Raw genomic sequence first — 26,557 nt, 5'->3', positions numbered from 1 at the left:
CTTGAAGAGGGTGGTAATTTGTAGGTGTTTTGCAACCGCAATTGCGGTTACAAAACATTCACACATAGCTTTGCCTACGCAATTAGGAAGGGAACACCCCTTCCTAATTGCAACTCGCAATTCCTAAATAGCGAGTCGCAAATACATTGAAACTTGCTATTTAGGAATCGTACATGGCCAACAGTGATTTTGCATGCGTAAATGGATCCGCAAACCCGTTTGCACATGCAAAATCACGTCGTACATCTGGACCTGAGTGTTTGTCGGACAGCAGATGCATTACGTGCAATTGGCACAGGAGGCAAAAACACAGCATTCCCAGTGTTTTTATTAATGGTAAAAGATAATTCATAAAGCCTCTCGACCAAAAATAATAAATGACGGTAGAATACATTCTGCCAAAAAGGTGGGTGTTTCCACCGACGAGGGATTGTCAAATTCATTTGTTTACTTGGTCACGTTCCATAATACAATTGTCTAATTTGTTACCTCTTAGATTAGATCGTGCAGAGGTTGCTTTTATAGTCTCACATATATGTAGATCGAAAGAAGCAGAAATTCCCACGTTAAGTTTGGCATTGCAGTGGCCACAAATAATCAGGTTAGGCCCTGAGGACTTTGATAAAATGGGCGGTTCATCAATAAGGCTGAACAGTACCCAGAATTTGTTATTACTAGAATAAGACAATTCATCATGATAGGAAATTAATTAAATAAAAATAAAACTCAATACGACCTTTAACAGCAAAAACCTGAATCCCTCTAAAGCAGACATCAGCAGCAGTAATATTAATGTTTAGGGCAAGCTTAAAACAGACCGATAAAGCACCATAGCACTGCCTGAACTAGTAGGTGGTGCTGGAATTGAGTCACAGGTGTAACCATCACAAATAGAATCTGTTGTGACCCATTTCTCATGTAATAAACCAATGTCATTAACATAAATATTTTTTGACTTAATTTTAGAAGCAATGCCCGCAACATTTCAATTAATAATACTTAAGGTGCATAAAGGTATACCGTGGCTTTATTTCTTTGCCATCTTATCAGTATTTATTTTGTGTTTTGTGACAAAATTTAGTTGTAAAATTGTATATTTCCACATTTATTTGACTGGTACACAAGCACTTGTACTTTGATGCCTGTAATTGTTTAGCAAATGAAGCAGCCAAATATAACATAAAAATACACCCACAGGTAAATATTAGCATTATTCTACAAATATATGTTGATATGTTGACATATGATTGTATTTAATGAAATGTCATCCTGTTAAAGTCCCCATGCTGTCTGTCTGCTCAGCTGTTGGCCTGTGTTCATGAAAGACAGCACATAGAGCCCATCAAAAGAAGCCCAATTTTCTGTATCTTTCTGCTTCTAAAAATAAATGCAGAGACCAAAAAGACATCCTGTCTGCCTTTATCTTTAAAATCACTAAAATTGGAGAACTGGGAGCCTTACTATTAAATATAGTTTGTAAATTAAATACTAAGGTCTAGGCCAATAGATTGGAAAAAAAATCTTACTCAACTAATTCATCCTACAAAATCACGTTTTCTTAGAAGCAGATTCAATAATGAAATAAAAGGGATCCCCTTCCCATTGGGAGCACAGAAGGATGCCGCCTATGCTGATGACGCCATACTATTTACAGAAAAGGATGACCGAGCATTACTTCAAATTTTAGAAGTGATATCGAGCCATTCAGAGATGCCAGGTTATTCTCTCAACATGGACAAAACTGAGGTAGTTCCTCTAAATGACCACTGCTGGGGTCTAAAATGGCAATATGCCATTCTAAAATATCCTGGCATTTGGTATAGGAGGGGCCTTAACTAAACCATGTCAACAAATGAAAACAAAAGTCTGTCCAAAGTCAAAGACTTTCTGACACAATGGCCTTCAAGATTTATATTTTGGTGGGGCAGGGTTGAAACCATAAAATTGATGGTTGTTCCACTGGTTAACTTCCCAACTGGTATGATTGCCATAAATGTTTCACAGACTTTTTAAAGCTATAGACAAAACCATAGTTGAAATTATTTGGAAGAATTAAAAAAAACAAGAGTTTCCTTGAACAAAATTTGACTCGACAAAAATGAAGGTGGTGTTAAAATTCCAGAATTCTCAAGATACCAACTAGTGTTCTTGGCCTGACAAGGGACATGGTGGGTTTCCTCAGACGTATACAAGATCCCAGTTTGGCTACCCATTGTAATGGACTTACTCTGGCCACTTTCTTTGAGAGCCATGTTAAAAATGCACAATACCAACCTGCTTATGATTTATCACTGTTGCATCATCAGCTGCAACCCACTAAATGCACTACACAGACTGGGCAAAAAGCTTGCACTGCAACTTCCAAAATCATGCTTGGAGTCTCTCTGGCATAACAAATGCAATACTTCCGAATTGATGCTGGTAGTGTTTTCTGGGGAAGCTCGGCCTTCGAAGGGATCAGTCTGATAAGTGACCAACGGTTCAATGACAATCCCAAATCTTTTCTAGAACTTCAAAACAAATACAAACTCTTTGATTATGATTTCTATAATTTCTGAAACTTAAAGCCACTCTCCGGAAAGTTGGCAACGCACACAGGCCTGACCAGCTAGTCTTTTCAGAGAAAATTACAAAACTAGGGCATATAGCCTCAAAGATACACAATTTAGATACACAATTTACTTACAACCTACAAACCACATCTTACTATAAAATTATTTCCACATGGAATAATTTTTAATTAGAGCTGTCAGACCATTATTCCTTTGTGGGAAAGAGATATGGAGCTATACCTTCAAATGCAAAATAACAACAGCCCTTGCACAAACTAGGCTGTGGACTTTACAAAACACTTTTCAGTCTCAAGAGGAGCTTCACAATCTTAGCCTTATTGACTTTCAACTCTGCTGAAATTGTAAACTAGTCATTGGCGGCCAATCTCCCATGTTATTTAGCCATATCCATGTCCTCCCCCATGGCAATAAATACAAAATCTGATGCAAAAGGTATTTGACACACATTTCACTATTGATATCATAACAGCTTTGCTAGGCATTTTTGCAGCCACAAACATCCCACCCCTTAAATTAACAGATCTTGTGCGGATTTACCTCATGCTTATTGGGAATTAAACTGATTTTATCACAATAGAAAAGTGCATCAAACTTATCCTTTAACACTTTGTGGGCATGGCTATGCTTCAATCAAAGTGCACACAATACATTTCTGCACAATCACATTCCTTTTCTTCGTCAAGAAACTGTGGAACTTCATTCATGTTCACCTTCAAAAGAATAAACATCCGTAACCCATATAGAGTGTGTGTCTAATCAGGCAGTACCCATGTCCTCATCAAAATGCCCATTGACAACATCTTCATAGGACCATGCCCAGCAGAAACTAATCCCTGCTCCAGATGCCTTCCCCTCACTCTCAGCTTCTTTTCTTTACCTCTGATCCCTCTATTATTTGTATCCACTTTATTTCTATTTAGTATTAAAACCGCAAATTATTGTTAGCAAGGTACGATAATGCTTCTCCTATACTGCCAGTTCAACAGACGATCAATGCTTGTATTGCAGTGGGCACATAAGTATGCGTACAAATCTGATCATGGGTCTGTTCATAAAGAGTTTCAGAGCCTCACCATTGATATTATCCACTGCACAAGGTTATATGTATACATGTGTATGTGCTGCTGTATGAACTACTGATATGCCCAAATGCCTTCTCATTAAGTTGCATTAACATACCTTTGGTAACTTTCTTAAGACACCATAAAAACATTTGAAATGAAAAGAGGAACTCACAAGTTTAACAAAAACAAACATTTTAAAGCAAACAATTTAGTGTTTGTTTTAAAGGGGGAACAACCTTTACAACGCAACTTTTACAACGCACTACCTTTACAACGCATTTTTTACAACGCATAATCCATTACAACGCATGAGATTACAACGCATGACACTACAACGCATTTTTAAAAACTACCTTTACAACGCATTCCATTACAACGCATACTACCATTACAACGCATACCATTACAACGCATAATATTACACTACACTATCCAACACTTACCCTACTGTTGCACCCCCTGGAGTTAGAATAGTAATTTTTACCCCTATACTATCCAACACTTACCCTACTGATGCACCCCCTGGAGTTAGAATAGTAATTTTTACCCCTATACTATCCAACACTTACCCTACTGTTGCACCCCCTGGAGTTAGAATAGTAATTTTTACCCCTATACTATCCAACACTTACCCTACTGTTGCACCCCCTGGAGTTAGAATAGTAATTTTTACCCCTATACTATCCAACACTTACCCTACTGTTGCACCCCCTGGAGTTAGAATAGTAATTTTTACCCCTATACTATCCAACACTTACCCTACTGTTGCACCCCCTGGAGTTAGAATAGTAATTTTTACCCCTATACTATCCAACACTTACCCTACTGTTGCACCCCCTGGAGTTAGAATAGTAATTTTTACCCCTATACTATCCAACACTTACCCTACTGTTGCACCCCCTGGAGTTAGAATAGTAATTTTTACCCCTATACTATCCAACACTTACTCTACTGTTGCACCCCCTGGAGTTAGAATAGTAATTTTTACCCCTATACTATCCAACACTTACCCTACTGTTGCACCCCCTGGAGTTAGAATAGTAATTTGTACCCCTATACTATCCAACACTTACCCCACTGTTGCACCCCCTGGAGTTAGAATAGTAATTTTTACCCCTATACTATCCAACACTTACCCTACTGTTGCACCCCCTGGAGTTAGAAAAGTAACTTTTACCCCTATACTATCTAATACTTACCTTAAATGTAATTTAATATTATGCGTTGTAATGGTATGCGTTGTAAAGGTAGTATGCGTTGTAATGGAAATGCGTTGTAAAGGTATTTTTTAAAAATGCGTTGTAGTGTCATGCGTTGTAATGTCATGCGTTGTAAAAAATGCGTTGTAAGTGCATGCGTTGTAAAAGTGTGCGTTGTAACGTCATACATCCGTTTTAAAGTGTTTGTTTTCTGGGTGCATCACAAATATGTTAGACTATTTGTGCTGTGCACCTTTGGCTTACTATATGAAGTTAATTTACCCAACCATCTAAAATTCTGCAGTAGAAGGTCTGCAGAAGTAAGGCAACCCTTCAAATACGCCATTTGGCTTAATGGTACTGATTTGTGGGGCACAAAAACCGATTAGGGTAGTGCACATGAAGTGAAAAGGGTATGCTTGAGTCTTAAAGAATGTAATTGTTAGGTGTTTTATATTGCATTTAATGACTTTTTGTTACTCAGTGCTCTGTTTTCTGGCAGTTAAGAGACCCCCTTGGTTATGGGAAAAAAGGTTTGCCCTTGGCCAAAGTGTGGTCTATTGGAGAGGCTGGGATTAGAGGCCAGGTCCCATAGTCACAGAGGTGATGAGTTTACCATTAAACTGTGTCTCCTTTACTTCCACAATGGCTTACTGTCCGCCAAATGAATGTTGCAAGTTGACCGAACATGGAAGAATTGAAGGTGAACTTGCCATATGTAGCCTGCTAACTGCTCAAAGGAGAATTCCACTCTCACCATTATGAGAATGTATAACTCATTTAAATAACTGCACCACAAGCGTTTGCCTATAAGAGGCACCCAATTCTGTCCCACCCCCGCCATCTGACAGAACTAATTATGCAGAGGACAGAGGCAGTCTAGTCTCTACTTGCTGGACATGTAATCATTCTTGGAAAAAAACTACTCGCACCCCGTTGCAGGTGATATCAATTCTGCGCCTATTGAGCTAGTATGCAGTTTTCTTTCTCTTGGCTCAAGTAAGTGTATTCATGACTTGTGGATAGATGTGCAGGTCTGGAATGTGAGTCAGTTTTTGTATGGCTGTAAGAAGACAAAAAGGGACATTCTAATAGCTTCATGTTTTTTCTTCTGACCAGGTGTTGGCTTCAGCAGCACAGGAGCTCTCCCAGCCCAAGACCCCAATGACATCCAGTGCACCTGTGCCCCTCTACCCTGCCATAGAGGTCCTCTCTTCGACAGGGACTTCTCATCCCACCAGTAGCCCACATCAGGACTGGAGAAGGATTGTGGATGAGAGAATTAAAAGCAAGACCCGACGTTTTGCAAAGGTAAAATCAAGCAGCTCTAAGCATTAACATTTCATGGTGCCCTGTTGCTAAATGGAACCTTGCAGTCTTTGGGGTCAAAGGTTATGTTATGCTGTGACATTCCCATCCCTCATGAATCCCTTTTTCTAGTACACCTTGTCGTGTAGTTCCTAGGAATCCCCAGGACCTGCACTTTTTGGATGACCTAAACTGAGGGCTTGTTGTCCAAGCTGCTTCTGGACACCCCCACAGGATATGTCAGCCGTTAGACCAGCTAGCTCTACAGTGCCACTGCCACCCCTTGTATCTTACAGTGGTGTAGGTAGTTTCTGGTAACCACTGAACATGACAACCCCAATTCCTCAGGGATCGTGGAAAACAGTGCAGTACTTTTCGCTCAGTCTCTCGTGCTTACTTATTCTCAGAAAATACACAGGATGGCGATTAGGACGTTTCAATAAGTATTTATTGGTCCAGAGTCAATCTATTGTAAAACATATTTTCTGCGACAATCAAGAGACAGAAATATACAAAAAAAATTGCAAGCACTAATATAGTAAATGCATTTCTACCATAGTGCTAAGAAGATGAACATATACAGTTCAGATAAAACAGTAGCACTTGCATATTCCTATAATGCACACCCTACGTAATTTACCTAAATGTATCTAGCCTAGATATGTAGGTGTAGCATGTATATGTATATAGGTATATATGTATCTAGCCAAGAATCCCCTAGGGAAGAACCAACCACCTCACCTGATGGTAGAGAATGAAGGAACCCGTCTGTGCTCCGAGGATGACACCCCGCAAAGGATGTCAGACCGCTGCATGTTGAAGATTCAGCATGCAGGACCACGTATCAGCGTGGAAGGAATTCTCTAGTTTGAAGGGGGGAATAAGGGTCTTATATACTAGAGTGGTCACTCCAGGGTTTCTTCTAGAATCGATATGTTTTGATAACAATCATAATTGTTTTGAAAACAATCATAAATGTTTTTCCAAACAAATGCGATCATGCACAGGTGGGCTGTTGGGCAAGGATGAAAAAAAGTGATGACATTTATACAGAATAATTATGCAGTGCCTGATGACATGTTTATATACATCAGGAACAGGGATTATGATAGAATACTAGGAGCCTGGTGTCGAAGAGACAGGAGTAGCTACTAGGTAATAGGTCACCTATTCAGAACAGTTATTGTCGTGTGGATGGGACAATGTATGGAAAAGGGGGCATACATGACCGGACTAGCCTAAAGGACATGACAAGCTCTAATTCTCTTTGTGCTGTGCAACCTGCGTACTAAAGTCCCACATTTGTTTGATAGTCCACCACTTCCACTATCCAAAAGTTGAAAGACTCCTTACACTTGTCCAGTTCAGTCACCACTGCTGTTTTACAGAAGAGAGATTCTGTATCACTGGCCTAGCTCCTAGACCCAGGTAGCGCTAGAGTCTTAATGGGTATTTACCTCGCTCTGTTACCATCATTAGAACAACAATAAAAGCAAATCCTTCAACCCAGAGGTTAATTGCCTTTATTTCTTCCAAATCTAATTAATGCTTGGAGGTGAAATGCTGTGCATCAAAGCCGAAATCAGATCATCATAGTGGTCACTCACATCTTCCAGTGCTATATATATAAAATATGCTGCATCTCTTTACTAGCTCACAAATTGTCTCTTCTTAAGTGGTTCTCCGGCTGATTTGTTTTCTTTTTATTGACAGGGTGCATCTCATGCTGCCCCATCTACGACACCCAACCGCTTTGGCCCTGTGGCAGGCCATTTCTTCTTTCCACTGATCCAGCACTTTGACCGGTAAGCAACTTTACCAGCTTTTGTACTTTGGTTATTGAAAATTAGCTGTATTACAATATTTTTTGATCAGCTTCTTTGGATCTAGCTTCGTTATTTCTTCTTTGACATTAAGATGAGTTTAAACTCCTCATGTATGGATTTCACTACAATCCATGCTGGTTTCTAAAGAATTCTAAAGTACTCCGGAGCTCAATATTGGGACAAAAGAAAAGCAGGCTATCTGTGAAGATGGGACGGCCGCAGAGAAGGAGACCGGGGAAGCTAACAGCTCCAAAATCTAGGCTGATATGGACAGCCTAAAAGCACAGCCCAGTGGTGCGATTGGCAAAGTAGATTCTCTCTCAGGTAATATAGAGGTGGCAGCAGGGACACAGTAACAGGGGGCAGTGGAGGTAAGCAGGATCAGTAGTGAAGAATCAAGGGGAGTGGCAAAGGTGCCAAATAAAGATGGCGCCCTAGCTGTGAGCGTATGCTGATAACTGCTCCATACGCCCGGAATCCATCACTCCTTGTGCCACCCAACCAGCTATTCGCCACTGAAAGGAGGAGCTGGACCCTTCGCCCCTGACGGGTGTGGTAGAGTTCCAAAAACAGACACTTGTACTGCAGGTGACCGACCCGCTCCGCTTGGCGGATTGAGAGAAAAATGGCACCAGACCAAAAGTGAAGTGTGCGCAGCGAAGTATAGAAGGCCCGCCTATGGGATTCGTGGTTCTCGAGCGTGGGCAACTCACAGAAAACCAGGTGGCTCTGTACAAACAACCAGAGGTACTCCGCACAAGGACGAAGGGCCCGTGGTCCATACGACACCAGATGACGGTAAATGGGAGCCAGTGTGTAGCGAGAGGGTGATGGGGTGAAGTCCCCCACCGGCAGCGAGGCCCCCCGTGTACCTGTCCCAGTTTATCCCTAATGGGCGTGATAAAAGGGACCAGGGCCCTACAGGTATATAAACAGGACAGTTATGCGTTCAAGGGTGGAACGTGTGACAACAAAGAGGACACCCAGAATGACTAGGACCAAGCAGAGCTGCAGAGGCTTTCAACGCACCCTGCAGGAGGTCCTGGACGTCGTCAGCAACTCCAAAACGGTTCAGTAGACGAAGATGCATACCCTGGCAATTGACATTAACTTCCTACGGACGGATGTGTACAAGATCACGGCACCAGGGCACAAGGTGGAGGAGGTCCTCTGGGTGCACTCCACAGCAATAAGGACGGTCCAAATAGAAGGACTGCATGTAAAAAACAAACATGCAACGCTTCCTTGCCTGAGCTTAGGACTGAAAACGGAGAACGCAACAAACAATATCCGCCTGCTAGGGTTCCCTGAAAAGGCGGGGGACAGCAACATGGAATGATTGATAGAAGCCTTTATACTCGACAAGTCAAATGTGACAATCTATCTGCACATTGTGTGGTGGAAAAAGCACACTGCACTCCCAAAGCCCCTCCCAAGTCCTGGGGCGGGAGCCCACCCCCATCATAGCAACGATTCTTAATTTCAGGGACCTGGATGCCATCCTTAGAGCAGGGAGAATCCAAAGCCCACTGTTGTACAAAAACCATACCATCATGGTTTGCCTAGATTCTACATAAGGTTTATGCTCACCAACGTTCTTTTGACACTAAACTCTTTAAGAGGGGACTGCCGTATGCCATGCTGTTCTTAGCCAAACTACGTCTTACTACAGAAGGAAAAGGTGACTCTTAGAGTCAATAGAGGAGGCTTGGGAGTAGTTGGAGGGCAGTAGTTCAAGAAGGAATGTCACCCACACATTTTTGGAAGAGAGGGGAGAAGATGGTTCGCAGAGGACTCCAGTGTCGACTTAATATCCAGAGAGGAAGGTTGAGACCCAAGGCACAGTTCAATCGTGCTTAGAGCCACAGGCAGAAGGGACAAGTTTCACGCCCACAAGGGACACTAGTGCTAAGAGGCACTGCACATACAGACAAGTTGAAGGTAAATGGGATGGGTAGTTGGGGAGGATTGTTTGGTTGAGACACAAACCTTTACGGGATACCACCACACCAGATGACCCTCTCTCTCCTCCACACACACATGAAGGGACATAGAACGAGAGAGGGTCTTACATTCTTTTCATGGAATGTCAGTGGGCTGCGATACCATCTGAAGAGAGTGGTGGTGAGCAAATACCTGGCTTGACAGGAGCCAGACATCATTCTCCTACATGAAATGCTTCTGATGGGGAACAATATAGACGTAGGGAAGACCCAATATACCCTTGGAGGCTTGGGTAAATCAGACCATAACAGGTTAAGGTGCCTACAAGGGATTTTGTTTCAAATTAAATATCCTATTATTAGTCAAGGAGTTTCTTTAAGGGTGAATCTACTTAGAACAGACACCACAATGTCAATCGACTAGACCAAAGAATGAATGGATATATAAAGCACAAACACGGGGATATCTTGTATGAAGTATACAACGTTTTTCATATGTATAAATCAAGTTTTAAAAGGAGTACAGATGAACAATAAATTCAGCAATAATCATGAATGAGGAAATCTTAAATTTATCCTACACTTCATGAAGAGACATCTATTCCAATTGAAACAACAATGACATATCTCCTGATGAGAATAATGATCAATTGAATATACTAAAAATTGCGGAAATAGATGATGGAGTCGACGTTTCGGTCTTGGATGGCGTCAGTCCGTCAGACCATCTTCAGGACAGTAGTTATTGCATGTAAAAATTGACCCCTATGCAAACATAATACAATCAGTTACATAAATGCAGTCATGATTGTTCTATGTCCATTTGGTACAATAATAATCCAGATATCCCGTGTGCAGATAAAACCCATAATCTTTTTCTGATTTTTTTTGTGAATAACAACAAAATTACACCAACTATATATACAGGGTTATAATTTGCATATACTCAAGGTGAAAAGAACAAAGACATGCTTAGTGTGCATCTCCAAATTAAACCCAACGTGTGTATATATTGCGTAAAGTATTCCTGCTTACTTTAATAGTTGGACTCAACATGAATAATCACTTTCATGGAGATGAAGTTCTCACCGCTTATATAAATAGCGGAGCTGTCACTACAGGATCGAAACATGTGGACATATATTAGGCTAAGTACTAGCTGTCTCATATATACAATATAACTATTTGTAAATCATATTCAAGCCATACCGGATCAGCAAATCAGGATCAGTCCGAATTTGTAGTAGCACTTTCAAGAAGAAGATCGTGATCTCTCAACTCACGGTTTCTTAACTGTGTCTCAAAACTGTAAAATAATATTGTATGTTCGTTTCACTTATATTTATTACTTCTCACAGAGAAACAATATCAAAAACTCTCTAGCAGTATCTGATTTTAGATTATTTTCAATGAATGGCCTATTACGGGATGACATTATGAATGTTCCTGTGAATATTGTGTCTAGAATCTCTCATACTAAATCAATTTCCAATAATTATTCGCTTATCACACCGATTTGGTTTAGAAACTCATGAGTCATATACTTCAGTTGTTGAATAATTGGCAGTCATCAAACCTGCAAGCTGTCGTAATTCAATTTTAAGGACTACTTGCATATTAACAGAGAGTCAAATAGATTTGCTGTTAGTAAAATCATATGCTATTCGCCATGTATTTGTTTAATACAGGCACAAATATATAAAGGGAGCTGACATATTGTTCCAATTCATCCAGCGTTCGTAAAAGAGACTGTATTGCTTACAGATTGAACAATGAGAGCTACATGTCATCGATTCGACTAAAACACTTATGTCTTATTGGCTCTCGTAAAAGTGTAATGCAGACTTGGCTATACTTTTCATTCTGTCCAGTAGACCACACCTGCTGCAGCTCATTTGGTAACTAGTATGGTCCTTCTAGAATGTGCTGTGAGTTTTTGACCTACTAGCTCTAGTGGGTTGCTATGAAGTCTGTGTATTGGGGGGAAGGGTGTTAAAGAGAGAGTTGTCTGTTTTTAGATATTAGAGGTGTTTAGACTGAATGTTGCTAATGAGGGCTTGCTAATAAAGTGTACTGTAGTTTTGAAGTCCTAAATCTAGCATGCTAAATATGTATTTGGACTCCTGTGATTTGTTTTGCAAATTTGTTGTGATGATTGCTAATAGGTCCTGAATATGCACAAAGACCCACTCATATTGGGCTTCTTTATAAAAGTGCATGAAAGAGTGGACAAATACTAACCTTTCAGAAGTGAAGTTATAAAACTAAAAAACGAAAGATACGTTTTTACTTGCTCCTTTCCGCACTATCAGAGAGTGCAAAGGTGAATAGGTTGCCATTAATGGTTGCTTTGTATGAGAGTGGTGTGCCATTCTTATGCTTAGTTTTCAAATTTCCTGAGAACCCATCTAATAAGAGCAAAAAAAACATATCACCAACTAACTCGACTTTCAAGTATGTGAAGTACGTTGTATTTTGAGGACAAATATTTTTTAAAAGGTATGTGTATGTGAGGTAGATAAAATTGAGTATGAAGTATATAAGAACATTTTGAAACTAACAGATGATCTATGAGTGGTATCGTGAATGCTTTTATACATTTATCAATAAGTAAGACACTTTCTGAGTATGTTACAGTTTGTTTGAGGTGTAGAGTAGCTGAGTGACAAGTTAGTTCATGTGTTGCCCAGGAATTGAATATTGAACATATGCTGTTTTACTGCATGCTGTAATTGCCAGAAATAAAACTACTTGCCAAGTGTTTAAGTTATACTTAACAATGTATTAGAAGATGTACAACGTTTTACATGTCTATACGTGATGTGCTGCTCAGAAAGAATGTTTGTCTTTGAACTCTGGAACTTGTAGTATTATTTATTCATTTTAAATCAGAACTACAAGTCAATGTAAAACATTACAGGTTACAATTATAGAATTTAAGAACTTTAGAAATTTACTGAAAAAAACAAAGGTTACAGGGACCTAATAGTTACGCTCACATTTCACTTGGTACACAACCAGTGAAACTAACTATAACTGACGCCTGGAATGCACTGCTTATGACTGTCCATATTACACCACTCATGACATGGCCAGTGACATCAATGATGACATCATCCACAGAAGCACTCACACCCAATACAACTTCTCATACATCCACTTATAGTCCCACACAACCACTGACATACCCATTCACAAACCCATACATATACTCATGCACCCACCCACTCACTCAAGCATAGAACTACTCAATCACTTACACAGGCATTCACACAACCAGTCACTCACCCATACTGATACTCATACACCCAATCACTTATTCATATAGATACTAACATATGTACTCAGTCACCTAAACAGTCACTGAGACAACCACACACTCTCCCATAGACCCTCTCTCACACTCACCCTTAGAGACAGTCATACACATACTCACTTGCCCATACAGCCACTCACATACAAACACAGTTACCCATACTCCCACCCACACATGCTTTCACACACCCATATAGCTCCCTATGCAGCCACTCACACAGCCACTAACTCACCCATACAGCTACTCACATACTCACCAACGCAGCCATACAGCCATTCACACACTCATACAGCCACTAAGACATCCACTCACACTTCTATACAGCCACCCACAGAGCTACTCACAAACAGATTCAGACAGTCTTACAGTCACTCAGATGGCATATATTAACAAGCATTGGCATAGCCAATAGGTCTCGCCTTTGGGACCTTATAAGTGTTTAGCCATGCAACAGTTGCATAACTAAACACTTGTAAGGTCCCAAAAGCGAGACCTATTGGCTATGCCAATGCCTGTTTTAACTGCTGCAATCTATTGAAGTCTCACAGAGAACATCAAAGCGGCCGTGCGGCTGCGAAAGTGATCGCGATCAAACATCAAAGCGGCCGTGAAAGTGAAAGTAAGCTCGGTAAAGCGCGACGCGCGCGCCCGCGCTCATGCACTGTAGCGCTAGGCTGGCCTGGTAGCACTTTTTGGAGCCCTCACAAAATGTCTTGCCAGACCAGCGCATGCGCTGGGTCAGGCGAGACCTAAAAATAGGATCACCCTTACACTTACTGGATGATGCCATCAGAGATGTCATTTGCGATGTCATCAGTGATGTCATTTGCGATGTCATCAGTGATGTCATCAATTATGTCACTGACCATGCCATGAGTGATGTAATATGTGAATTCATAAGCAGTGCATTGCGGGGGCATAAGTTATAAGTCGCACATACCCTCACTCACCCACACAGACACTCATACACCCATACAGGTCCCCAGCCAACCAATCAATAACCCATACAAAAACTCATGTACCTACTCACTAACCAATGTAACCACTTACACACCACCTGACAGACTGATGCAGACATTCACACAAATTAGTCATTCACCCATATGTTCTCTGAGACACGTATAATCACTCACTTATACAGTCAGTCACACACCCGCTAAATCATCCATACAGGCGCTCATACACCCACTGATTCATCAACATACCTTGGTGCATATATGTATTTAACACTCATAAACCTATTAGAAACAGTCACCGGATGATGTAATCAGTGATGTCATTTGAGATGTCATCAGTGATGTCACTGACCATGTCATGAATGTTGTAATATATGAGGTCGTAAGCAGTGCATCGGGGACGTGAGTTATAGTTAGTTCAGCTAACTATAACTGCTGAATTTCACTGGTTTTGTATGAGTGAAATCTGTGCCTAACTATAACGTCCCTGTAACCTTTGTTTTGTTTAGTGAATATCTAAGGTTTTTTTAGTTATATTTCCTAACTATAACAGCCCTGTAATCTTTGTTTTTTTCAGTGAATTTCTATGGTTTTGTAAATGCTAATTCCTAACTATAACTTGCCTGTAACCTTTGTTTTTTTCAGCGAATTTCCATGGCTTTTTAAGTAGAAATGGTGCTTGCAGAATGTTGTGGAAAGGGGGCGGGGTTTCTGACCAGCTCTCAGGAATCCCACTGTGCAGGACTTACAGAAAGTACCAGGAGGGCTTCTTGGTCCCCAAGGTACTTTAGCATCCAAGAGACCTTTATTCCCCAACCAGTAGTGTGCCAGGAAACTCATTTGCAGAGTGGTGCAGAAAGAGGGCATGGCCTGCAAAGACCTCTTAGCAAACTGACTGTGTGGGACTTGCTGGAGGTAACAGGAGGGATAGTTGGCACCCAAATACCCTCAGTAGCCAAGGGGACTTCATCCCCCAACTAGTACTATGCCAGGAGGCATGCTTGCAGAGTGGTGGAGAAAGGACGTCCTTGATGATTGCTCAGGTAGTGCCTGTATTATTCTCTGAGTGCTATTGTCAAGGACACACTGCGAATACTGGGTGTTTTTAACAAAGTGTAAAACACATATATATATATAGACATATTTCACATAAGGTTTCAGTGTAGCTATTTAGTAAGATACTAATTTATGTTTCCCCTTTGTGTTCATTTGTCAAGATAACTAAATCAAAAATGCATTTTCCTTCTTCACAGCAACACCGGAGGTCGCAATGACATCAGTTCTCACGAAAACAAATGACAAAGTGTAAAACAGATATATAGACATATTTTACACAAAGTTTGAGTCTAGCTGTTTAGTAACATATTGGTTTAACTTTATTTTAACAACACATTTATAAAAAACAAAAGTTTGAAAAAATAACTCAACATCTGAACTCATGAATTGAACATAACTACCAAACACCTAGCAAACGGCCCATTGTTACCCAAACTTAAAGGCAATTAAAAACTGCTGCCAAACTAGTGCAATGCACAATAGATGTATATAGTGATATGCAAAACATGTTTAAACTCATAATTTCATACTAAAAAATCGTCTTGCAGACCTATTTTCCATTTTCGTGGTTATTCGGGACGTCGCGATGATGTTGTTAACCGAAACAATTGCACCTTTTCCATAGAGTTTAAAACACATATATCCACACACATTACACCATTTTACACAGTAGGGGCTTCTTACGGTATTCTCTAAAGTTATGTTTTTGTAGAGAGTTTCTATAAAAACCATCTCTAAAACCTATTTTATCTTTTCGCGGTGACTCTGGAGACCGCGATGACGTTGATAATTGCGATCCTCGCTGGCGCATTGCAAAAGCGGAAAACAAAAGCAGACATTCAATGGCCAACACATCCAAAAATATTATGTAAAAAACAATCCAATCTGAACATTGCACTACACATATTTCTATATATATACTTCTTCCAAAGCATGTTTAAAGTCATATTTTTCTACTAAGTTGCCTCAGAATCCATCTTTCAGGCTGTTTTCCATAAATAATTCAGGACATCGCGATTATGTCATTAACCGCGACGATCGCGCCTTATCCATAATGTGAAAACCGATATATGCATACATATTAGAATATTTTACATACTAGGGTTTTATTACTGTACACTTCAAACTCATGTTTTACTAGTGTATCTCTAAAACAACCATCTCTAAAACCTATTTTCCGTTTTCGCAGTAAGGCTGGATATCACAACGACGTTGGTCACCACTATCCCCGCGATTACGTCGCGTAAGCAGAAAACAAAACAGGAATTCAATAGCCACCATCACATAAAAATATTATAACTATATAATTAATTCAAACCATCACAGTACATAACTCACTATATAACTAACTCTATAAAAACATTTATCAGAATCTCTATAACAATGCGTATTAATGATTCATTGATATTTTTTTTTTAATTTACACCAATATTCGCAATGATGTGGCGAGACTCACAACGTCCCCGCAACATTACGGGGGGGGCATGTGGCGGTCACGGAGTCATCGCGAATATCGTGCGCAATTAAACAAATCTATTTTGGACACGTAACTTGCATCATTAACACCCCAATTTCTCAACCATGGGGTCAGAGTATCTCCACCCTGACCCCTTATGTGAGCTTTCATACAAACTTTCAGCCCTGGAAACCGTTTCCGATAAATAAAATGGCGGCCGCAATTTTCTGTTTAGGTTGCGTCCAGCCAATCGGAGCATTTCCATTGGCCCGGTGTATTCGCGAATCAGCGCGAAACCTTCACAAAATATCCGCAGCCAGAGATATCACAATCATTTTCGGCTTACATTTCTCAGAAACTACTGAACGTATTTACACCAAATAAACAAAGGGCACTCCTTTGAACCAACATCAACCTCCTTGCCCAATTTGGTGTAAGTCCGTTTGGCAGTTCAGGCTGTATGTGTGGCTAAAGGTTCCTCTGGGAATAAACATTAGAAATGCAACCTTATTTTGTGCCCCAAATTCTCGGTCCCCACAGAACGGATCACCCCCAAACTTTCCATGACAATAGAACCCTCCTTGACACTTGTTTGGGAAAATTTCATGAAGATTGGTCAAACGACGCCAAAGTTATACCATATCAAAATATGCTTTTCCTATGAAAACATGGTCCTAACTATAACTACCTACTGCAACCACCAGTTATAGTTAGTTCAGCTAACTATAACTCGTGCGCCCGCAATGCACTGCTGATGACGTCACATATTACATCACTCATGACATGATCAGTGACATCACTCATGACAGCACTGATGACATCACTGATGACATCATCCAGTGAATGTGTGTTTTTCTGAAAATTTCTACCGAGGCAGAAAATGGCCACCAACAGTTCCTGGTTTCGAATGTAGATAGACACTCGACAGCCAACTAGCATTCAGCGCGCGATCGGGAGGGTGCGCGCTCGGTTCGGGGAGGGTGCGCTTACGGTGCGGGTAGGGTCCACGGATCCTCCCCGGCCATAGATATATATGTACTTTTAACTCTAATTTTCTCAGGAACTACTGAACGGATTCACACCATTTATGCAAAAGGCACGATTCTGAACTGAGGACACCTCTTTGCCAAATGTGGTGAAATTCCGTTCAGCAGTTCGGGCTGTAGCTGCGACAACAGATCCTATGGGAAATTGCATGGGGAAAACGCGTTTTGAGACCCCCCTTTTTTCTCGTCCTCCGCTTGACGAATCACCACGAAACTTTCAGGGTAGGAGCGGAGCGGAGCTGGCTAAAAGTTTGGAAAATTTAGTGAAGATTCGTCAACCGGCGCCAGACTTATTGGGAATAGAATGTTGCGGATTTCCTATGGAAAATCGGTCCTAACTATAACTATCTACTGGCGACCACCAGTAGATAATATATATATATATATATATCTATATCTATATATCTATATATATATTCCCCCGTTATAGTTAGTTCAGCTAACTATAACTTGTGCGCCCGCAATGCACTGCTGATGACGTCACATATTACATCACTCATGACATGGTCAGTGACATCACTCATGACATCACTGATGACATCTCAAATGACATCACTGATGACATCATCCAGTGAATGTGTATTTTTCTGAAAATTACATATTTTTTATATATGTATATCTCAAGGTTGATGGAAGAATAAATGGGTATATAAGTGTCTAAATGGATGATTTGTTTTTGAATAATTGATTGTATAACTGACTGATTTAGTGTATCTTAGTGAATAGATGGCTTAGTGAGTAATGTTTAAATATGTAAATATCTGTATCAGTCTCTCACTTTGTGTATAAGTGGCTGCATGGGTTGGTGAGTAGCTACATGAGTATCTATATAGGTTATTAGTTGTTTTTTGAGTATCAGTATGAGTGTCTGAGTGTCTGTATGGTTCGGTGGGGGGTATTACGTAGTGGGGGGTATTACGTAGTGCATAGGTGCATGAATGAGTGACTCACTATTTGTATGTGTTGAAGACAGCATGTGTGCAGGACTGTATGGGTGGATGAGTGTGTGCATGGGTGTGTTAGTGAGTGAATGACTGTCTCAATAGTATCTTTATGAGTAACTACATATGTTTTAAACTAGTATATGTGACTATTGGTGTATATAAGTGAGTATATGTGAGAGTGAGAGATTGGAAGAGTTCCTGTATGAATAAGTATGGGTTTCTATAAGTGATTGTTTAAAAGACTAAGTATGTGTAAGTTTCTGTAGAAGTAAGTGTGGTGGTGTGTGTATAACTGTATATGCAAGTAAATGGATGTTTGATTCTTCATTAGCATGAGTGACTATGTGTGTGAGTAACTATGGATGAGTGGCGTTGTGTAACAGGATGTATAGGTGTATGAGTACATATGAGTGAGTACATGTATGAGTGACTGTATAGGACTGTTGGTGAATGAGTGGATGTGTATGTGGATCTTATAATTACTGAATAGGTTGTTGTAACTGGTATTGGTATGTCCATTGTTTTGAAAATTGTAGTTTCTATTTTTGAATGTGTGTATCAAAGGTTATATTAGGGGAGAGTAGGTCTGCCACTCTATCACAAGGATGATGTCATCAGTGATGTCATCGGTGATGTAATTTGAGATGTCATCAGTGATGTCATGAGTGATTCACTGACCATGTCATGTGTGATGTAATATGTGACGTCATCAGCAGTGCATTGCGGGCGCACGAGTTATAGTTAGCTGAGCTAACTATAACGAGTGAAAAGTCCAGCTAACTATAACGCCCCTGAAACCTGTTTTTTCAGTGAATTTCAAAGGTTTTTTAAATGCTAATTTCTAACTATGCCTACAGAGACAGGACATGTGAAGAAAGAAGAAAAAACACACAGAAAGAAAAAAAAGACATGCAGAAAGAAGCAACAGAAGTCCTCAAAGACGAAGAAAAGTGCAGGAAGAAGGATAACGTGCAGAAAGAACAAACAGAAGAGCAGAAAGAAGCCTTGTTGCAAAATCATCCTGTACCCTCAACTTTTTCAGACAGATACTGGTGGTAACTGAGTCTGACTAACCAGTCCGAGAGTCAGTGCTATGTTAAAAGACACTCAGAATACAGTGAAAACACCTACAAACACTAGGGAACACTATGCGTTGGGGTCCCCCTGTGATTAGCATGACCTCCTCTGTAGCCCCTAGTATATAAAAGGGCAGGGGATTAAAACTACCACTTAAAACGCACCACAAGGCGTGTTTGCACACGTCACCTCAGGCCCCGTCCCCTCCCTTCCCCACTGTGTAAACACGCCCTGTGGCCGTTTTAAGTTGGGAGATTAAGTCCCCTTGAATCCTGAGGTTCCCTAGGGTCCAACTAGACCACTAGGTACCTCCATTAAGCGCCATAGAGCTGCGTTGCAGAGAGATGTAAAAAGGGGCACGGCTTAGACCACCTCTCTGCAACGCAGCACAGTGGCGCTTACTGGAAGCACCTGGTGGGCTAGTTAGCCCCCAGGGGCCCTCAGGATTGAAGGGGAATTATTTCCACAACTTAAAACGCGCCATAGGGCGTGTTTGCACACGTCACCTCAGGCCCCGTCCCCTCCCTTCCCCACTGTGTAAACACGCCCTGTGGCCGTTTTTTAAGTTGGGAGATTAAGTCCCCTTGAATCCTAAGGGTCCCTAGGGTCAAACTAGCCCACTAGGTACCTCCAGTAAGTGCCACAGAGCTGCGTTGCATAGAGGTGTAAAAAGGGGCGTGGCCTCAGAACACCTGTCTGCAACACAGCTCCCTGGCGGATACTGGAGATACCTGTTGGGCTAGTTGGCCCTCAGGGACCCTTAGTATTGAAGGGGAATTAATTCCCCAACTTACAACTGGCCCTTTTTTCTTGAAAAAAATAGATTTGGCCCTCCCAAGGCCTTAATCGGCCCCGGGGACCCCAACCCCCGGGTCATGGCTTTTTTTTTTTTTTTTTATTCTTTTGGAGGGGGGCTGCGTTGCCCCCCTCCTCAGGCCACTTATGGGCCCGGGGACCCCATCCCCCGGGGCCGGCCTTTGTTTTTTATTATTTTTAAAAAAGATATATTTATAGAAACACCTAGGACATACTGGACAAACCGTATGTACCTATCACCATGACGATTTGCGTGATATTCATTATAAGGCGACTATGCATACAATGAATCCACGTGGAATGTATTTACACCGCTAGTGAAGCTCTGACGTGTCTGACGCCCTACCGTGCCTAATCTCGGCGCCCCCGCCGGTGGGTACTCTGCAAGTAGCAGGGCTGGACTGGCCCTATCGGGCACCGGGCAACCCCCCGGTGCGCCGCACGGGTGGGGGCCGGTTTTGGGACCCTGGGGGCCGTTTTTGTTACAGGGCCGTTTTTGCAGCATAAAAATCGGCCCTGTAACAAAATCGGACGAAAACCGGCCCTGGCAAAGAGTTCGGCGACACCCCCAATCCCCCTGGGAGGCCGGCCGAGCACTTTGCCAGGGCCGGTTTTGGTACCCAGTCCGGCCCTGGCAAGTAGACACCCTTGTCGTTTATTTATACAAACATGGGTAGCTATTGACGGGCACATTTAATACACACGCACACCAAGCCATTCAAAGGGGATTCGACAAAAATTCAACCAAACTATGCAAGAAACCCCCCTCACGGTTAATAAAACACACATCCCCTGCCGGATGTGTAATTCTTTTTATTTTACTCTCTGGAAAGGAGACAAACCTCACTTGAGAGTAACAGCGTGCTCCTGGCTGAGCCCAATGCTGTGTTACACCCACCAGTGCCCGCCGAGTGCCACACACCTCTGTGTTGTATTCCACCAGCTAGTGCGTATGCTATGAAACTCTCTAGCCCATGTGCACTGTAACACCACCCCATGAATATGTCATGCCACACTTGCCTTCGCACGGGTTATATTGCCCCATCTAATGTGCCTTCCTCGATGCACAGCGCTATGCCTTACATATTACAATCTGGGATCCATATCTTTGTCACAGTGCATATGCAACGTTACACTCCCCAGCACATATTTTATATTACAACTTTAGAGACTAGTTAGGTTACACAACACTGCCCTGTGCATATTACACTCCAAGGTGCATATCGCATTGCACGCGCTAGTGCCTGTGCTATCTCGCGCTCTCCATTGAATCTGTCATTGCGCACAATGTATTGCATATTATATTTCACGCCCCGGTTCATCTTATATCACACTTTTTGGTGCATAGTTTATACCATATACTATATCTTCATTTTCAATCGTGCTCTCAAGACTATGTTCTATATAACACTGCGTCCACCTACCCTTTTTGCGGGCATTACATTTTGCGATGGGGGTGGAGGGTCAGGGGGTGTTTCTGCCAAGTGAGCCCAGAGTCACAGTCACAAACGTCCTCTTCTTCCTGAATAAAAATGAGATTATGCTGCATACTTGTAAATATTTTAAGTAGTTCGCACAGACACACATTATAGAAACAATAAAGTTCCTAATACCCACCTTCTCTGAACAGTTAGCTTGCTGCCCCATCCACCTCCTTCCTATCCTCTGTTGTCTGAATCCATGAACTATCCTCCTCCCTCCTGCCATGCATGGTCTGATGTGCCGCCACTGCCCTCCATTTAGCATGATGTCCCAGTCCACTCCTCCTGCCCTCCATTGCCCAATTCTATGGCCCATCATTGACCTCCTGCTTAGCCTCTGTGCTTAGCTTGTCGCCCCTATTCTCTTTCCCCCTGCCCTCCGATGTCTTTGTGCATGCCCCTGCTCCATCCTTTTTGCCCACCATGTTCCATGGACCTGGCACTCCTATCTACTCTGAGTGTTCTGTTGAGCTGCCACTCCCCTCCCACCTGCCTAGCATTGTCAGATGACTGTAACCTGTCCCTGCCACCTCCACCCTGCCTGTCCACATGCCATGCCCCTATCCCCTTCCTCCTGTCCTCCATGGTCCATTTTACTGCCACACCCTTCTGCCCTCCCTGGTCTGTTATGCTGCAACTGCTCCTCCTGCCTGCCCCGCGCGGTCTGTTGTGAGGCCCCTTCCCCTGAACTCTCTTGTCTGTGCCCAGGTCCTGACCCCCCCTTCTATCCTCCATGGTCCTGTGTGCATGCCCCTGCACCCTCCTTCTTGCCCGTCATAGCCATTGTGCTGCCACTAACCCTCCCGCTTGCCATGCATGGTCTTCTGTGCTGCCATGGCCCCTCCCACCTTCCCTGTGTGGTCAGCTAGCTGCCCCTGACCCCCTCCCACCTTCCCTCCATGTTCTGTGTGTATGCCATCATAGTCTCACTGTTGCTGTCCATGGTGTGTCTTATTTCTAGTGCCCATCCTGCCTGACCTCCATGGTCATCTTGCTGCTCCTGCCCTGCCCCCTTGCCCCCAGCCCTCTGTTTCCATGTGCAGACCCCTAATCCCTCCCTCCTGGCTTGTCTGTTCCATTATAATGCCCCTGATCCGTCCCTCCTGCCCTTTATGGTCTGTTATGCTGCAGCTTTCTCTCCTGTCTGTCCATTATGGCCAGCTAGCTACCATTGCCTCTTTCCCCTCTTTTCTCTGTTGTCCATGTTCATGGTCCTGTCCCCTCCCTATTGATTTCTATGGATTGTTGTGCTGCACTCCCGTCCCGCATGCCCTGTGTGGTGTATTGTGCTGCTGCAAACACTGATGCCTGCCCTGTAGGGTCAGTTTAGTGCACCTCTCCATGTCCCTCCTGTCCTCTGTTATCCGAGTCCATGTCCCTACCCCAATTCCTCCTCCCTACCATGATCCAATGTACCATACTTACGAACATTTTGAACTTGGTAAGAGGGAGATTTTGAAAAAAAACTGGGGTATTGATTTTCCCCTTTGAGTTACATTGAATAAGAGGAGATTGTAGACAGGAGACAGATCAAATAAAGCCCATTTGAGCTTAAAAACATTGGACGTTTCCTGGCTGAAACGGGTCTGTTGGCATGTATGGTCGTACTACCACTGCCTCTTCCTTCTGCCCACAATGGTCTATTATATTGCCACAGCCTCTCTTGCCGTTTCTGTATTGTTGGTTTGTTGCCCCTGCCCCCCTTTCCACTGCCCTCCATAGTCTATTGTGCTGTCACTGCCCTTCCTGCCTGCCCAGTGTGGTCAAATTGTTGCCTCTGCACTCTCGTACCTGCCTTCAATTTTCAGAGTCCGTGCCCCTGGCCTCTGCCTCTCAACAGTATTCCAATGAACAACTAGATTGCTAACATTCTATATTTATTACAAAAGTGTGGAACGCCTGACGTCATCTTGATGTAATCAAAACTGTAATACCTAGAGCATTTCCTTTAGAAATTACATAAATGAGAGGGTCTTATCTGCATCAAAATTATGGTTAGTTCTCTAAAAAACTAAAATGAGGACATGTTTTCAAATAGCGACAAATAACTTTTAAATTATTTGTAATCTTTATGTTTTTTTATCCAGTTGACCACTTGATTAAATGTTGCACCTAGGGGAGAGGATGTGGTGTTACTTCCAGAGCTGCAGACTTTGCAACTGGGGAACCAGGTTGGAGTTTCTGCTTCAGCTCAACATTCTGTGATTCTGGTCAAATCACTTAATCTCCCCATGTCTACAACCAAAATGAATTTGATCTTGTGTGATGTAACCAATGCTCATGTAAAGCACTCCAATACCTGACAAGTCTGCACTATATAAAACTGCAAATACACAAAAAATAAGTGTTTTGCACACTTCTGTCATTGAGCTACATGTGGGCTACATCTGGGTGATATTTGTGCTGCATTTGGGCTCTTTTGTCTCTGGTGGCCATCTTGGGAGATTTATTTGTTATGAAGTTTCCTAATTTCCTCATTTACTGCAGTCTCCTCAGTAGGAAATACTTTCAGTTTTTTACTTTGATTCCATCAAGAAGGTATTCAGATATGTCACACATTTGCCATAAATTCTGAATGTTAGCACTCTAGTTGCTCATTAGATCACTGTAAGAAAGCAACTGCTCACCACGGAAGTCTGCTGCTGGTATTAAAAGTGCATGTTTCAGCCTGCATATCAGAATTTTTTAATGAAATGGAAGAGGATTTGAGAAGTCAAAATGTGCCCTAATTTTTCTTTCTGCAGCACTAATCATAATTTCTATGGCAAAATCAACCCCCTCATTTTGTTCCTTTGTAAATTAAATGTTTTAAGTGTTACCACTTTATTCCAATCAAGATGGCTTCAGGTGTGCCATACTTTTGTCATAAGTAAGACTGTTAGCGCTCTAGTTGTTCGTTAGAACACTCTGGGACATTCTATCAATGGGCTATACTTGGGCTACATCTGGGTGATATTTGTGCTACATTTGGGCTCTTTTGTCTCTGGTGGCCATTTTGGGAGACTTATTTGTTATGAAGTTTCCTAATTTCCTCATTTACTACAGTCTCCTCAGTAGGAAATACTTTCAGTTTTTAACTTTGATTCCATCAAGAAGGCATTCAGATGTGTCACACATTTGCCATAATTTCAGAATGTTAGCACTCTAGTTGCTTATTAGATCACCGTAGTAAAGCTACTGCTCACAGGGAAGCCTTTTTTTTTTTTTTTTAAGTTTGAAAAACCTTTATTGAAATAGTGCGTGGTACATCAGTGCAGTAATCACATCATAGCATATACTGTAGCAGTACACATTTCTTCCCCCCCTCATCATACCCTAACCCTGATGAGGTAAACGCCCCCCCCCCCCTCCCTCCCCCAAATATTGTTGATACAGCCACAAGGATCGCATCAGAAAGTTCAACCTGGTACAGTACATGTTATTATCCTTTAAAGCAGTCCGCCATCCACCCCCATTCAGCCACTAACAAAGCAACAGCGGATACCCCATCTGCCCCGGCATGTGAGCTCTCCACTCTCCGCACTACAGGATATCCTCCTTTTCCAGAGTCCATATATTCGATCTATTCCACTCCCCAGTCCGGTGATCATACCTATGCATTATGGCGGGCTCCTTCCCAGGTATTTTCCTGCACTACTCAGGCACAGGCCTCAGTCCCCAGTCCGTCTCCCACCCCCAATGTTGTATCAGTGTCCCTTTCCTTATTCCTCTCTTCTTGTGTTAACAGATATGTGGTTAACGGGCCCCAAATGTCCCTTGGACGCGATCTAATGGGAAGAGGGTCAGCATAGCCATGTAGTTGCTCCTGCCATGTAACCATTGAAGTAATCCACTCTTTAAACTTGGGGGCCCGACCTCTACCCCATCTGCTTGCCACCTGTCTTCTAGCTAGTAATAGCCCCATTGCTAATTTTTTTTTATATTTAGTATTAACAGTTTGGATTAGACCTAAGAGTGCAATCGGGGGGCATGGCTGCATCTGAACCCCTATCATACTTGAGAGGCCTTCGAACGTCAGTTTCCAAAACTCTGCCACCGCAGGGCAGCTCCAAGCCAAATGTTCAAAGCCTGCTCCTGCCCTCCCACAGCGTACACACTTATCATTGTCTCTGAGCCCGAATCTATGCAATTTAGCCGGAGTGTAATATAACCGGTGCAAAAACTTAAAATGAATAAGGCGCAACCTGCTGTTTCCAGTAATAGCCATCGTCTGCCTACAGCTAAATTCCCACTGTTCATCCGTCAATGGAGTAGCTAAGTCTGCATCCCACTCTCCTCTAGCACGACTGGGAGCTGTCGGTATCGCCTCTTGCGTGTGTTTATATAATAGCGATTCTGCATTGCGGGGGGGTGCCGTCTGCAGAAAAGCATGCAGAGGAGCAAATATGGCCAGCTCCGCGGGCAAGTCAGGGGTCACCGCCTTAATGTTTTGCCGGAGTCTGACGTAAAGAAATGTTTCCATTACGGTCGGTACATGTTCACCAAAAAACTGTTCC

At 42.3% G+C, this 26,557-nt stretch overlaps 1 protein-coding gene across 3 annotated transcripts in view; it reads left to right on the top strand.

The window, feature by feature from the left end:
- Nucleotides 1-26,557, top strand: part of TELO2 (telomere maintenance 2) — an 831,249-nt gene that overhangs the window by 679,925 nt on the left and 124,767 nt on the right. For all 3 annotated transcript variants that reach the window (XM_085628173.1, XM_085628170.1, XM_085628172.1), the window contains 2 exons: nt 5,956-6,147; nt 7,858-7,949. In XM_085628173.1, coding sequence (XP_085484299.1) covers nt 5,956-6,147; nt 7,858-7,949 — 284 coding nt within the window. The remainder of the gene's footprint in view (nt 1-5,955; nt 6,148-7,857; nt 7,950-26,557) is intronic.

This window comes from Triturus cristatus, chromosome 10, assembly GCF_964204655.1.
Source record: "Triturus cristatus chromosome 10, aTriCri1.1, whole genome shotgun sequence".
Lineage (NCBI taxonomy): Eukaryota > Metazoa > Chordata > Amphibia > Caudata > Salamandridae > Triturus > Triturus cristatus.
This window is presented reverse-complemented; position numbering and strand designations above follow the sequence as displayed.